General features: G+C 47.5%; 1 protein-coding gene across 2 annotated transcripts in view; it reads left to right on the top strand.

Moving 5' to 3' along the window:
* Nucleotides 1–13,726, top strand: part of Nfkb1 (nuclear factor kappa B subunit 1) — a 115,232-nt gene that overhangs the window by 97,692 nt on the left and 3,814 nt on the right. Inside the window, exons 16-24 of one of the 2 annotated variants that reach the window (XM_005357324.3) lie at nucleotides 804–945; nucleotides 3,020–3,134; nucleotides 7,648–7,849; nucleotides 8,309–8,478; nucleotides 8,777–8,879; nucleotides 10,788–10,912; nucleotides 11,832–11,898; nucleotides 12,215–12,387; nucleotides 13,109–13,286. In XM_005357324.3, the coding sequence (XP_005357381.1) occupies nucleotides 804–945; nucleotides 3,020–3,134; nucleotides 7,648–7,849; nucleotides 8,309–8,478; nucleotides 8,777–8,879; nucleotides 10,788–10,912; nucleotides 11,832–11,898; nucleotides 12,215–12,387; nucleotides 13,109–13,286 (1,275 nt within the window). The remainder of the gene's footprint in view (nucleotides 1–803; nucleotides 946–3,019; nucleotides 3,135–7,647; nucleotides 7,850–8,308; nucleotides 8,479–8,776; nucleotides 8,880–10,787; nucleotides 10,913–11,831; nucleotides 11,899–12,214; nucleotides 12,388–13,108; nucleotides 13,287–13,726) is intronic. The other variant, XM_026784082.1, reaches the window with a different exon arrangement.

Here is a 13,726-nt window from a genome sequence, read left to right as displayed (position 1 = left end):
AGGGGCAATGCACTTTGTCCCTGGCCCAGGTAACACAGAAGTTTCCACATCCATCACTCATCCCTCCCAGCAGCCAGCTCAGCTGCTATATTGAAGAAGTTTGCCTGAATATGTGGCTTTTATTTCTGTTCTCTGAAGCAGCCGAATTGAAAGGAAATGTCCCTTTTGAACAGGCGCACTAGCGTGTGTGCTTAACTCTGGACATCACTCAGAAGGACATGGGAGCCACATATGGTTACCATCAAGTATTTTCTTTTTTTCCGTTTTTCAGTTGCCTCTTTGAGATGCTCCATGTATCTATGTATTGTGTATGTCTACAAAACCGGTGAGATGTGCCCTTTTGTGTTGAGGTCACAGATTGTTGTCCCTTGACCTTAAGAGAATGAATTTTCCAAAGATTCTGGTGACTCTCCGAGATGATGTCTGGATCAGAGGGCATGTTTCTTCAGTGTGACTCGGACTGGATTCCAGAAGTGATTAGCTTATTGTAATAAACAATTGATTATTTAAAATCATGGCAAAATCCAATTTCCCTGAGATTGATTACTCTCCTTAAATCAGAGACACTGACTATTCTCCTTAAAATAACATATTTTTCAGTTGTTCCTCATGGCCCACAGACACTCTGAAATCAATCTCTTGGCTGTATTATCTGTCAGTGAGACAATGCCCAATTGTGCTTTTTCTAGTCTCCCCAATCCAGAAGCACCAAAAGGAGCATTTTCAACTAAAATGGTGTGCCCTGCCATGCGTGTAGGGGAGGCGAGCGAGACTCAGCTGTGGTTGTGGACATTGCCTTGCAGATAACCTCTTTCTTGAGAAGGCTCTGCAGCTGGCCAAGCGGCATGCCAATGCCCTTTTCGACTACGCGGTGACGGGAGACGTGAAGATGTTGCTGGCTGTGCAGCGCCATCTCACCGTGGTGCAGGATGAGAACGGAGACAGGTGGGTTGAGTGCGGACTGCTGCATAGCGAGCACTGTCTGGGTATGAGGAAGAGGAACAGGCCCGATGCACACTGGCCAGACAGGGATGGCTCCGGGGGGAGTCCTCCGAGAGCCCTGCAGTGTGGCACCTCCCTCTGCAAGATGGTTCAGATGTGTGGATGGCATGTTAAGTTCTAAACCCTTGCTTTCCTTATTTAAGTAATTGAGAGCATTATTGATAGTTCTGCCAAGTCCCTAAAGCATTGTCTGATGTACCCAAGGAAGTGCCAGGTAATGGCAACAGTATCAGTCCAATATTTAAGAGGAAATGCCACTCCTTCCTAGTTCCTCACTCCTCTGTGGCCTCTGTCCATGTTCACTAGTATGAGAGTGGACCAGGCCCTGCCTGCCTCACCTCACACCACGCCTGCTGTCTGTCCCTGAGTTCTGTTTGCAGAGCCACCTGGCTCCCTTTAAAGCAGTTCTCTAATCCTTTCATTGAGACTTTTGAAATGGCTTGAAGGCCTATAAAAATAGCCAGAGACAGCAGTCTTGAGACTCAAGTGTTTTATCAAATGATCCTAAAATAGCATCAACACTGAAAGTCCTTTTCTGTGGAAACGTTCCGGAGTGCTGTGGGTTAAGTCTCAGTTTAAAAACAAAAGGCGTTAGGAGAGTGCCAACCTCAGGAGTTTCATACAGAGACCTTTGTCCTTGTAGCTTGTGGCGTAACCAAGGATGTGGTATAACCACTGGCCTTGTTCTGCAGTACAAGAAGAACCCAGACTATCTTCCCTGTGTACAGCCTTGACTAGCAGAAGGTGTCTTTAGGGGAAAAGCATCCAATTACCATTCGATAGCTAATAACCACAGAGCAGGGCAGCTAACCAAGGCAGGACACGGGTGCTCCAAGTGACATATTTAAGGACCCGCCGAATCGGTGAGTTTGATGAGCACCTGCCTGTGAAGAAGGGGGATGCTGCTGTTGTAAAGGAAGGATTGTGGGAAGGGTGCCAGGCACATGCGATCCAGCAGGCGTGTGGAGAAGAAAGCAAGGGTGTGGACCCTGGACATTCATGGAGCAGCTGAGACAGTGGCCTCCCTTGTCCATGCAGGGTACAGACACAGAGCCCCCGCAAGACTTACACAAGCAAGCTCCCAAAGAGACTGGGGGGGCAAGACCTGGAAGACACAGAGAGCCCACTTAGGAGAATAGACAGGGGAACACTCTGGCCTCTCATTGTCTCTCAGCTTGTCCTGTTTGCCTGGTAGCTGAGCCCCATAGCTATTAAACATCACAGAAAATGCAATAAAGAAATATATAGAACCCTCTGGTTTTGGGGGAATTCCCAGGGGGGTACACTTTGCTGAAATGCTGAGCTGCACATGGAAATGTTTAGGCCTCTTCTAAAGCATGCCCTCTACCGTGTGAATGTCATGTCTATGTCACGTCTTAAAAGCTTTCTGCCAGCATTCCATCCAGAGCAACAGGGAAGCCCTGAGGTGTAGGCTGGGTTATTTCTCATCAAAGTGTGTATGAATCCCTTGGTGTTAATGTTGGCATAGGGGAGTCTAAAAAGTACGTTGTGGTCTTCACAAAGAGGTATTTCTAAATGAATGACTTCAGGGCAAAATGACAAGACCTTGTTTAAAAATAAAAATCACTTCACATTGTTTTGGAGGAAGAGATCTGGGCAGCTGAATTTTCTGAGCTGTTCCTAAGCCTGGGCGTTGACTTTTGCTCAATGTCTGTACATGAGGGAGAGATAGGGGAGAATTGCCTGGGTTAGGGGCACAGAGAGAGCTGGCCTGGAGCTAGGGCCATTTGATCTCCAGCCAGAGTGGGCGCCTTTGCACTTTGTGTGTTTCATCAGAAATTAACATTCCCAGAGTCAGGTGGACACCATCAGTGAGTGGCGGAGCCTGGGATAAGCAGTGAGAAAGCCTAGATCAGCACATTTTGCAGATTTAAAACATAGTGGGGCCAAAGGAAGCCCTGCATAATAACTGATTCAGTCCTCAGTTCTAATCATTCCTTGAAATTTTTGTCATTTACTAACCCCTAATCATCTATGCCGCTGTGTTTCATTCCAGTGTCTTACACTTAGCCATCATCCACCTTCATGCTCAGCTTGTGAAGGATCTACTGGAAGTCACATCCGGTTTGATCTCCAATGACATCATCAACATGAGAAATGATCTGTATCAGGTAGGCAGAAATTGAAAGTGTCTTTAGTTGGGAATGTAATTTATACATGCGAAGTTTTGGATCGTGGGTTTGAGAGCCACAACCCCATGCTGAAATTCAGCACCCCTCTAGACAAGACAAACTCTAAGCTCTAAAACTCAGAGCTGATACTGTTTGGAGGGAGAACTTAGCAAAAAGGTCATAACTATGAAGAAAATCAAGTTGAAAAACTAGTACTTTATAAGAATTCAGAGCCTGCTGAGAGGTGCTTGAACAATTATATCAAGTGTGTATCAAGTAAAGGTTTTGGAACCAGAGCACAAAGCAATGGAGAAAGATGGCCCTCAGTAAGGAGTTCTTTGAGAACCAGCATTCTGTCCAGCTTGGGTTTGAGGAGACTTAGGAGGACTTCTGGAGACAGCATTAGCAGCTGAGGCCAGGAAGAAAGTTTAGGGTTAAGCAAAATTTAGAAACCCCACCGGGAGAACCAAAGTGTAGATATGGGATGCTAGGAGCCCAGGCCAGAGCCAAGGACCCCCCTCACCCCTGCTCCTCACTCTCTTCATTGTCTCCAGCCCATGCCCTTTTCCACCCAGCAGGTCTCATATCTCTGGATCTGCCGCTCTTGCCCTCTCGTTAGCTTTTACGGTTTTCTTTGCACTCGCTTGACCAGAACGTCTTTCTGAACACCCATGGCTGGGCAATCACCCCCAGAGCTGAGAGCGTACCCTGCTTACCCTGCAGCCAAACCACAACCACTGCACTCTGTTTTTAAAAGAAATCATTTTCATTTCTTAATATCCCCCTTCTCTCTCTCTGTCTGTGTGTGTGTGTCTCTCTCTGTCCCTCCTTCCTCTTTCTGTTTTCCTCTGTCTGTCTCTTCCTGTCTCCCTCCCTCTCCCCCACCCCTGCCCTGCCCCAGCTTGTAGTCCAGGATAGCACTGAACTATCAGTATCCTCCCTCAGCTAGGATGAGCAGGCATGGACCACAGTTCCTGGCATCTGATTTCATTTTAAAGAAAGAAAACAAAACAAACAAAAAACCCATTCATTACTGTAAAAGAATTGGGGAGCTGTCTTAGTGTATGCAGGTGTGAGGACCAGCGTTCAGCTCCCCTGAATCTCACAGAGCCAGCTTCAGTAGCACTCCCCTGTTATATTATGGCAGGAAGGAAGAGTCTATGCAACAAGGAACTAGAGACCTCAAAGCAAGGTGGAAACAAGGACCAATCCCCACGGTTATTCTCTGACCTCCACATGCACCCTGTGGCACATCTGTGCCTGCACCCCCCCCCACATACACACAAAATTAACTGTGTGCGCGCACACACACACCAAAAAGTCTAAAAATTTATTTTCTTCTAAAAAGAAATCGTTAACTTACTTATTTTTAATTCATCATTTTAAAATTACTTTGTGGATTCTAAATTGGAGGCTGGGAGAGGATCTGTGATAGAGTTTTTAACTAAACACCGGCCTGTAGCTCTCAGGGGTCTTTCTCTGAGCAGTGTTTCCTCTTAGAGGGGCAGAACCACTTTACACACAGTGCTCCACGCTTCCTGTGACCGTGACCATTATCCGGGAGAGCACAAGGCTTTTCACTGCACCATGAAATAAGGGGGATAAAGCGTGATTTCAGATGTATACATCAAGAACTGTGTTCCTCCATCTTCCACAGCATCTGGGGGTAAAGCCATTTGGCCCTGAAAGTTTAATTTTCCAAACTTTTGACTGGTTGCATTGTTATGTGTCACAAGGATAAGAATAAACCTAGGAAGAGGATGTTGTGGCTCCCCAGCCCTCCTTTCAAGGGCCACTCCCTCTGCTCCCTGGAGTCTGGGTTCCAGGAAGCCCTTGTTGGCAGATAGGATCTGCATAAGCAGGCACAGTGGGGTTAGAAGCTGGGCTCTGCTGTGTGGGAACCAGCTTGCGTGTGCGGAGCCTCTCTGATTTGCAGCCCCACACCCCATTTTTCCCACTTTGGCACTGCTTAGTGAGCAAAACCTCTGTGTTCCCTGCCGTGCCCTGGGCTTCTTAGCCTTGAGTGCATACTGACTAATGGGTAACTTCTTCTGGTAACTGTTGCATGTTGTTGGCTTTGTGGACTTGTTTTGTTTTTGAGAGAGGGTATTCCTGTGTTCTGGGCTAGCCTGGAACCTGATAGGTAGCCTAGGTTGGCATGTAACTGACAGTCCTCCTGAGTCTTTTCCATGGCTTCTGGGGTTACAAATGTGTGCCCCACACCCAGCTTGTTAACTGTTTTCTTTGGTTATTTTGGGTTGTTTGTTTGTTTATTCATTTGTTTAGACAAGATACTGGAACGCACTGTATAGTCCAGAATGGCCCCAGACTCATGGTAATCCTTCTGCCTCCACCTCCCCAGAGCTGAAATTATAGACAGGCACTACCACACCCCAGTTAATAACCATTCTCTACAGAAAACTATACAGTTCTCCAAGTAATTTGGATTATTGGTAAATTATCTTAAACATTCGCTCCACCAATCACAGTGCATTTCTCTCACGATCAGACCCCATCCCCACCACTTTCTGGGCACAATCATGCCAGTGTAGCATAGCAAGGACTCTTCTGAAATTGTTGTTTAAACTATCTTCTCTTCTTGCATTCTCCCAGTATTTGGCATGGGTTGGTTTATTTACATAAGTTCCCATAAACTGTTATGGGGCATTTTGCATGCACTTATTTTTGTCGTATGTTCTTAATTATTGTAAATTCAATATATGCACAATTTTTAAATACTATAAAATGATATATTTTAAGAACTCAGAATTACCTTGCCTAGAATCTGGCAGGTCCCTATTCCCAAATGTAACTATTATGTTGTCCTTGCCTGGGTGCTGGCTACATCCATGTGTACTTGAATGACATGTATTAAAGAATACGTGTATACTCACATATAATCCACAGTATTTTATGCATATATTTCGTACCTTGCACTAGCCTTTCTATTTTCAATATAAAATAATTTACAGATTATTCATAGTTATTGAAAGATTAAACTAAGGACCTATATATTTTCCAAGAGTAAGCTGGAAAATCTTTTATCTAGTTTCCCCCAGCAACTATGTCCTGCTTAACACAATATTATAGTTAGGGAATTGCAACAGGTACAGTGCACATATCTGAACAGATTTTACTCGCTTTGCATGCATGTACATATGGATGACTCTGTAGGTTTTTTCCCAAGCCAACTGTGGTGGTTCCTAGTATTCAGGAGGCTGAGGCAGGAAGAGTCCTTGTGCATAGATACACAGATGCAGCCTGGTGACAAGACTCTGTCTCTGAGAAGAGGGGATGGATACATAAATAGTTGTGAGCACACTTGTAAGTGTGTAAGCAGCCTAGTCTTGGCCTTACAGCATTTACCCGGCTACAGTTCCATGTCCAGCTGGTTTGTTGCCACCAATCCCGAGAGAGTGCTCTAGTGCCCCCTGGTACACAGCACTCCAGTGTCACAGTGTCTGCATCACTCCCACTGTCCCTTTGTGTCAGAAGTTGGACGATTAGGGTGGTATGAGCACTGAGCTCCACAGACAGATCCTAAGGATTACGAGAGCCCCACGCTTTACAGCTGTTTAAGATATAATCCTAGGGGTTAAGATCCAGACGCCTAAAATATCACCATGGCAACCTGCGTATTGGTAGCCCACCTGCCACTGCTTCTGCAGCCAGGAGCTTTTCCTGGACTGGGAGGTTGGGCAAGTTCTCACTGCACAGCTGACGTCATTGTGAAGGAGGACTTGTGCCAAGGAAGTGCTGCGCTCTGTGACCTCTGTTCTTATCGACACACTATCGTGAGTGTTCGTGTTCGTCTTGCTCATTTCTGAAAACTGGTTTCCAAGCATCCCCCTTACATTCATGGAAGCACAACTTTGTGGTCAGAATGACCTTTCATGACCTATCATGTACAGTAACTGGGATTGTTTTCGCCTAAGCTTTCTTTGGAGGCTGTTGTATTGTCCTAACTATGCCAACTAGAATCCAGTAGCACCTTTGATGACATTGGGTCTAACTTGTAACAGTAGACCTCTTGAAGCCAGCCTGCAGCAGTGTGTTCTAATTTACAAATGTATTTCCATGCCACTGTAGAAGAATGGTACCTTTGTTGATTGTTTTTTGTTTTGTCTTTGGTTGTTTTTTTTTTTTGATAGTCTATTTACATTTCTTTATTAAAACCACAACTTTGGTTGGACTTGCTAATGTACAGAATTACCTATCATAAACTCAAAAAAAAACACTAAAATTTATTTAGGTGAGTTAAAATGTCAACAGTTGGACTGTGACAAAAGCATTTTAAATTTATCCTATAATCCTGACTGTTGCATGCTGGTTCGTGCATTAGGCCTTTGAGCATACATACCATGTGAGACAGGAAGCTCCTGACAGAGTTGAGGGTTACTCTGGGCGTGACAAATGGCCATGAGTATGACTCCATACTGCAGTGGTGGCTCTGAAGCCAGGCGCTACAGATGTTCCCAACCAACCACTGACTCTCCTGCCCCCTTCTCCCTAGACACCTCTGCACTTGGCCGTAATCACCAATCAGGAAGATGTGGTGGAGGACTTGCTGAGGGTTGGGGCTGACCTGAGCCTTCTGGACCGCTGGGGCAACTCTGTTCTGCACATGGCTGCCAGAGAAGGGCATGATAAGATCCTCAGTGTCCTTCTAAAGAACAAAAAAGCAGCGCCCCTTATTGATCACCCCAACGGGGAAGGTAAGGGGCAGTCGCACGGCAGCAGAACCTTCTCTCAGCTTCTCCAGAATTGCTTGGCACTTGATAAATGTGTGTGCCTTGACTTTGACCCACAGATGGTCTCTCAGCCAACTGGAGTTTATGTTGTCTTGTGGTTATTTCTGCTGTTTACCACAACAAACTCCTTTAAAGGTAATTTGGGAGCGTCACTTAGTGTTTTTTGAAAAAGCAGGCCTTAGCAAACAGTGATCTTATACTACATAAAGCATCAGTTATATGGAGAATGTTTATTTAGTAACTTGGTGTCTCCCATGATCATAATAGGAGCTTGTGGCTTCTAAAGGGAGAACAGTGGCCCTTCAGAGCCTTTGAAGCATGTCCCGAGCAGAAACCAGAAGTGCTGCAAGCTAGTGGCCTCCCTCCTTCCCACAGCCCTGTTTCGCCAGTCCCGCCCACATCTGTGTCTTTGCTTGGTCTCAGGTCTCAATGCCATCCACATAGCTGTGATGAGCAATAGCCTGCCATGTCTGCTGCTGCTTGTGGCTGCAGGGGCAGAAGTCAATGCTCAGGAACAGAAGTCTGGGCGCACGGCACTGCACCTGGCCATGGAATACGACAACATCTCGCTAGCTGGCTGCCTGCTTCTGGAGGTAAAGGACATGCTTGTGCTCTTGAATTACATCCCCAAGGGAATTTTAGGGAAGTCGTTTCAAAGAATGACACCAGTGCCTGCTGTCCATTCATCCCTGCGTAGCACCTGCACATGAGTTCAGGACACACTTCCTGCATCCCCAGCTCCAGCCCCACTCTCCGACTGGGGGCTTCCTCAGTGACAGGGCCAGCCTAATACAGCAACTGGACAAATGCCAGAACCTGAGAGGCCATGCAGAGAGGGGTAGAGACTAGTGGGGAAGAGCCTCTGCTAACCTTCTCTGTGGGCGGATTTAGGGCGATGCCCATGTGGACAGCACCACCTATGATGGGACTACACCTCTGCACATAGCAGCCGGAAGAGGGTCCACCAGACTGGCAGCTCTTCTCAAAGCTGCAGGTAAGATGGCCTGCCGGTCACTGATGGGCTTGGGCATCCGCCATGCAAACTCTGCCTGGGAGTGCAAAACTTCCTCCTGAAGCTGCGGTTCAGCTCCTGGGAAGTGGGTAAGGGAAGGAGACATGGCTGGTCATGCTTCAGTTAACACAGAGGCTCTGTTCGGCCTGGTGATCCTGCGTTTACCTTAATGGTCATGTCACGAAACACTAAAGCTCGCTGGCATCCACTGCCTGCGCTATGTTCAGGCACTGTGCTGGCATCCCACATCCACTATCCTTTACTGTATTTAATCCACGGGGACTGCTGGAGATCAGCACTGTTGTTATCAACCCTGTTTTATCACCATGCAGACAGACTAGAAAGACAGGCAGGCCCCACTCCAGTGTCCTAGACAGCTGTGTGTCACCCCCACAGCCGGGACCTGCAGACTCTTATCCTCTGCACCGTGCATCTTCCTACTTTTCTTGGATTCTCAAGTAGTGTTCTAGTCAGTTCTCCAGTCCCACAAAGCACAATATCCCAGCTCATCTCATGTCTCCAGTGGCTGATGAGATTGGCATTTAGTTTACTTCAGAAGTTGTTTCGGAAAAAAACTGTGGAAGGCATATTCTCCATCGACTCAAGCAGACTGGATTCTGTATGGACTGTGTGGAAAGGGTAGGAGAGCAGAAGAAAAGAAGCAACAGCCTTTCTCTCCTCCTTAGTTGAAGTGAACTGTGTTCTCCCTGAGAGGCCCCAGCTGCGATGCGGGAATCATTTTGGAAGCCACTGATTATATTGAAAAACGGTGTTGGCTCCGACCAGACGCAATGGTGCCCACCTGTAATCCCAGCACCCAGGAGACTGAGGCAAGAGCACTGCCTCAAGGTTAGGCCAGTTTGGTCTGCATAGTTCTGGGCCAACCAAAGATAAATACTGCCTCAGAAATAAAAACATAATTGAGAAATGTGAAAGTTATTCATTTGAATTTGCCCTGAAAATGTAGCAAACAATAGCTTGTGTGGTACAAAGAAAATCATACAAAAAACCTAGCCGGGCATCCTCAGCATCGGGAAGGTCACATGACTCTTCAGGACATATGGAGCTGCAAACCGTTTCTCCATCATGCTCCTGGCCATGCTGTGCTGCCATCATAATAGAGCATGCCAGGCTGCAGAGGGCAGCGAGATAGCACAGTGCTGGCCCAATACAGATGTTCTGCCAGCAGAACTGAGGCAAAGTCTTCATCCCAAAAAGCTGTCCTGAGCCTGCCTCTGTTAAATATTGAGCTGAACACTGGCAGAATAGCCAGGAAGACTCCAAGAGGTAGCTCGCACTAACATTTGAATTACTTTTTGTGTTTCCTTGCTGGAAGCTGAAGAACAGGCTAGATTCCCAAGATTTGTTAGCACATTTTTTTTTTCTGTAACAATACATCCTACCTGGCACAGGGTTCTTTTGGTGTTTATTTTCCCGTTGCTTAAGAGTTAGGGGCCTGAAAGTGTTGCAGCCATGGATAAAACTGGCCATGCTGCAGTAGACATCAGGCTGTTTTGAGCAAGCAAGAGAAGAGAGTGAGGTGTGTGCACTGGTGGATGTAAATACGAAGATTCAAGGCTCACCCCTGAATGTGCATGCTGGTCCCTGTAAATTGCCTCTAGACGCCTTAGATTAAAATGCATCATTCAGTGAGATACCTCCTACAGAGTTGCAGGTCGGAGTGTTTGAAGTCTTTTGTTTGTAATAGTGTCCTTGGCTGTAGAGGACATACTTTGATAGCTTTTCAGTAAAAGAGGTTGTTTTAAATTTTCCTAGTCATAAACATTAGCCTTTAATAAGGAAATTGCCCTTAGACACGTGACCCCTGTGTGCTGTTAGAAGTTGATGAGCTTTGCAGCTTACCTAACACTGTCCTGCCTGACTCTGCAGGAGCAGACCCCCTGGTGGAGAACTTTGAGCCTCTCTACGACCTGGACGAGTCCTGGGAGAAGGATGGAGAAGACGAGGGAGTGGTGCCAGGCATCACACCCCTGGACGTGGCTACCAACTGGCAGGTGAGCCCTGCCCAGTCCATCCCATGGTGCTTGAGGGGAGCCAGTGGCTCGGGAATGGTTAAAACAGATGGTCTTCTTGGCACTCTTCTCCCTGAAGAGCGTGCCTTTGTGTGAAGTCTGCTGAGCAAGAGGCGTATTTATCTTGAGATGCCTATCCCTGAAAGATCTAGGTCAGCTGAGCCCTCAGAGTGAAGCTGCTTGCTTCCTCAGATCAGAGTGGAGATGTGAGAAGTTCAGAGAGCCCAGAACCCACAGAAGAGTCACCCTTCGGTGCATGTGACCGGAACCTTGTCAGCTCTTGTCAGAAGCTAGTCTGCTCAGAACTCAGGTGCAGGTTTCTGAACACAACAATAAACCAGGAATTTGCTTGTGGATTTCTATAAACATGCTAAAAGCCTTTCTTAAAACTCAGCTGAGTTAGACTTAAAGGGGGAGGCAGTCACTAGGTAAGTGAGCCAAGGGAAAGGGCCGGAGGGCAGAGTGGGCAGTGTAAGTACCCGAGACAGTCAGGCTTGCAGGGACGCAGCAGCTCCTTATCTACACCATCTGGGCACTTCCTGGGGGCCCGTTTGCTGGGCTGGGTGTCCCTCCAGGGTACACATAATACTGACCCACTGCAGAGACCCCTGACCTTCCTAACCTGTGCACCGTCAGCAAGGGAACTAGAGAAAACACCAGGAAAACCTCTATAGTTAGGACTTTTAAAAGTCCATTTCCAAGTTGGGCAGTGGTAGTGGCACAGGCCTTTAATCCCAGCACTCGGGAGGCAGAGGCAGGTGGATCTCTGTGAGTTTGAGGTCAGCCGGGTCTACAAGAGCTAGTTCCAGGACAGGCTCCAAAACCACAGAGAAACCCTGTCTCAAAAACAAAAAATAAAAGTTTGTTTCCATGAGTTTCTCTTATGATTTTTGTCCAACAGGTGTTTGACATACTAAATGGGAAGCCATATGAGCGTGTGTTCACATCAGATGATATTCTACCACAAGGTGAGCTGTGCCAGAGCTGATTCTCAGAGTAAACCCCTGCTGTGGTTTACGGGAGGAGAGGAAAGCCGTGCTTCAGGCTGTGCTGCCAGAGGCCCAGTTCTTAGTTCAGAAACAAAGAGCACTGGGGTTGTGAAAAGGGGGAAGCTTGGTCCTGATCTGATTGATAAAAGCATAGGCCACTGCTGCTTAGCTGGGACTCTGGACTTTCTAGAAGCTTCACTGCTTCCATCAGAAGTTGGGGAAGCAAAATGATAATGATGGATCTTCTCAGATTGATTGTCCCTGGACGGTTAAAGCAGCCATGTTTCTTCTTCAGGAGACATGAAACAGCTGCCCGAAGACACCAGACTACAGCTCCACAAGCTGCTGGAGCTCCCTGATCCAGACAAAAACTGGGCCACTCTGGCACAGAAGTTAGGTCTGGGGATACTTAACAGTGCCTTCCGGCTGAGCCCTGCTCCTTCTAAAACCTTCATGGACAACTATGAGGTAAGGCGCCACCTTGCTGTTTGTAGTTGACTGTTAACACCACTGGCCAGGGCACAATCCCCTCTGATATGTCATAATTTTGTAGATGAAAACTAGCCATTGCCTAGGGCACTGAGAGGCTAAGGGACCCAGGCAGGATGGAAGCCTGTCTTCCTGAGAAGACCCATTGCCTGCCTCTAGACCTTCCTGTTTGCAGACTCGCAGAGTCTCCCTGCAAAAAGTGCTGCTCACCACACCGGTGGGTTGCTCTAAGCCATGATCAGTTTGCACAACCCGTTTCCAAGAGGAACCCAGGGTCGTGGGTTCCCTCTTCTATGAGGTGACTCCTGCTGGAACAGTTCCAAGCCAAAAGTAGGAAGCATGGGGAGATGGTAGCGTGTGAGGCCGTCCTTGTTAGATGCTGTCTTTTCTCATTCTGATCATCTCTGGGCACAGATGTCGCTGCCAGCAGCCTCCCTGCTCAATGAGCTCACAAGCTTCTCTCTCTGCTTTCTTTCCCTGTCCCTCATCCTCTCCATCACCCTCATCCTCTCCCTCTCCATCTCTCCTGTGATTTCCTGAGTGATGTTTGACCTAAGTCAGGAAACACTGTTTCCTCAGGGACTCCTCCCGCTGCCCTCCCCAGACTCCCGGCTCTCTGGAACAGACACAGGGAAGAAGGGATAGGAAGATGTTTGCAGTCTGCACAGGGGCTGGAACACACTCTCCCTTTTCCTACCAGGTCTCTGGGGGCACCATCAAAGAGCTGATGGAGGCCCTGCGGCAGATGGGCTACACAGAGGCCATTGAAGTGATCCAGTCAGCCTTCTGCACCCCGGAAACCACAGTCTCCAGCCCCGTGACCACTGCTCAGGCCCCCGAACCGCCTCTCTCATCTTCCTCCACAAGGCAGCACCTAGGTAAAGAGGCTGAGAAATCCCCTTTTGCTCTGTGATACGGCACTGCAGTTCCCTTTCCCAGTCTTTTCTACAGGATATGTCTTCCTATGGCACACACTCCCCACTCCCTACTGTGCTCCCATACACATGAAGGGGCAGTTCCAACAGACACTCACATTGGTACATGGGTCACTTACATTCTCAGTAAACATTGGTTACGGGGGTTAAAGAAGCACTATCTCACATATTTGTTCAATTTAAGGAGAGGTTCTAAGAAAGATTAATAACCCTGGGTTCACAAGACAAGGAGCAGCAACCAGACAATAGCAGACATAATGTATGACCCTTTCTTCCATGCCACCTGCCTCAGGTCCTCCATGTTCTCCCTCAGTCCTCCACCTCCTCCCTCAGGTCCTCCACCTCCTCCCTCAGGTCCTCCACCTCCTCCCTCAGGTCCTCCA

The sequence above is a fragment of the Microtus ochrogaster genome, chromosome 21, assembly GCF_000317375.1.
Source record: "Microtus ochrogaster isolate Prairie Vole_2 chromosome 21, MicOch1.0, whole genome shotgun sequence".
NCBI lineage: Eukaryota > Metazoa > Chordata > Mammalia > Rodentia > Cricetidae > Microtus > Microtus ochrogaster.
This window is presented reverse-complemented; position numbering and strand designations above follow the sequence as displayed.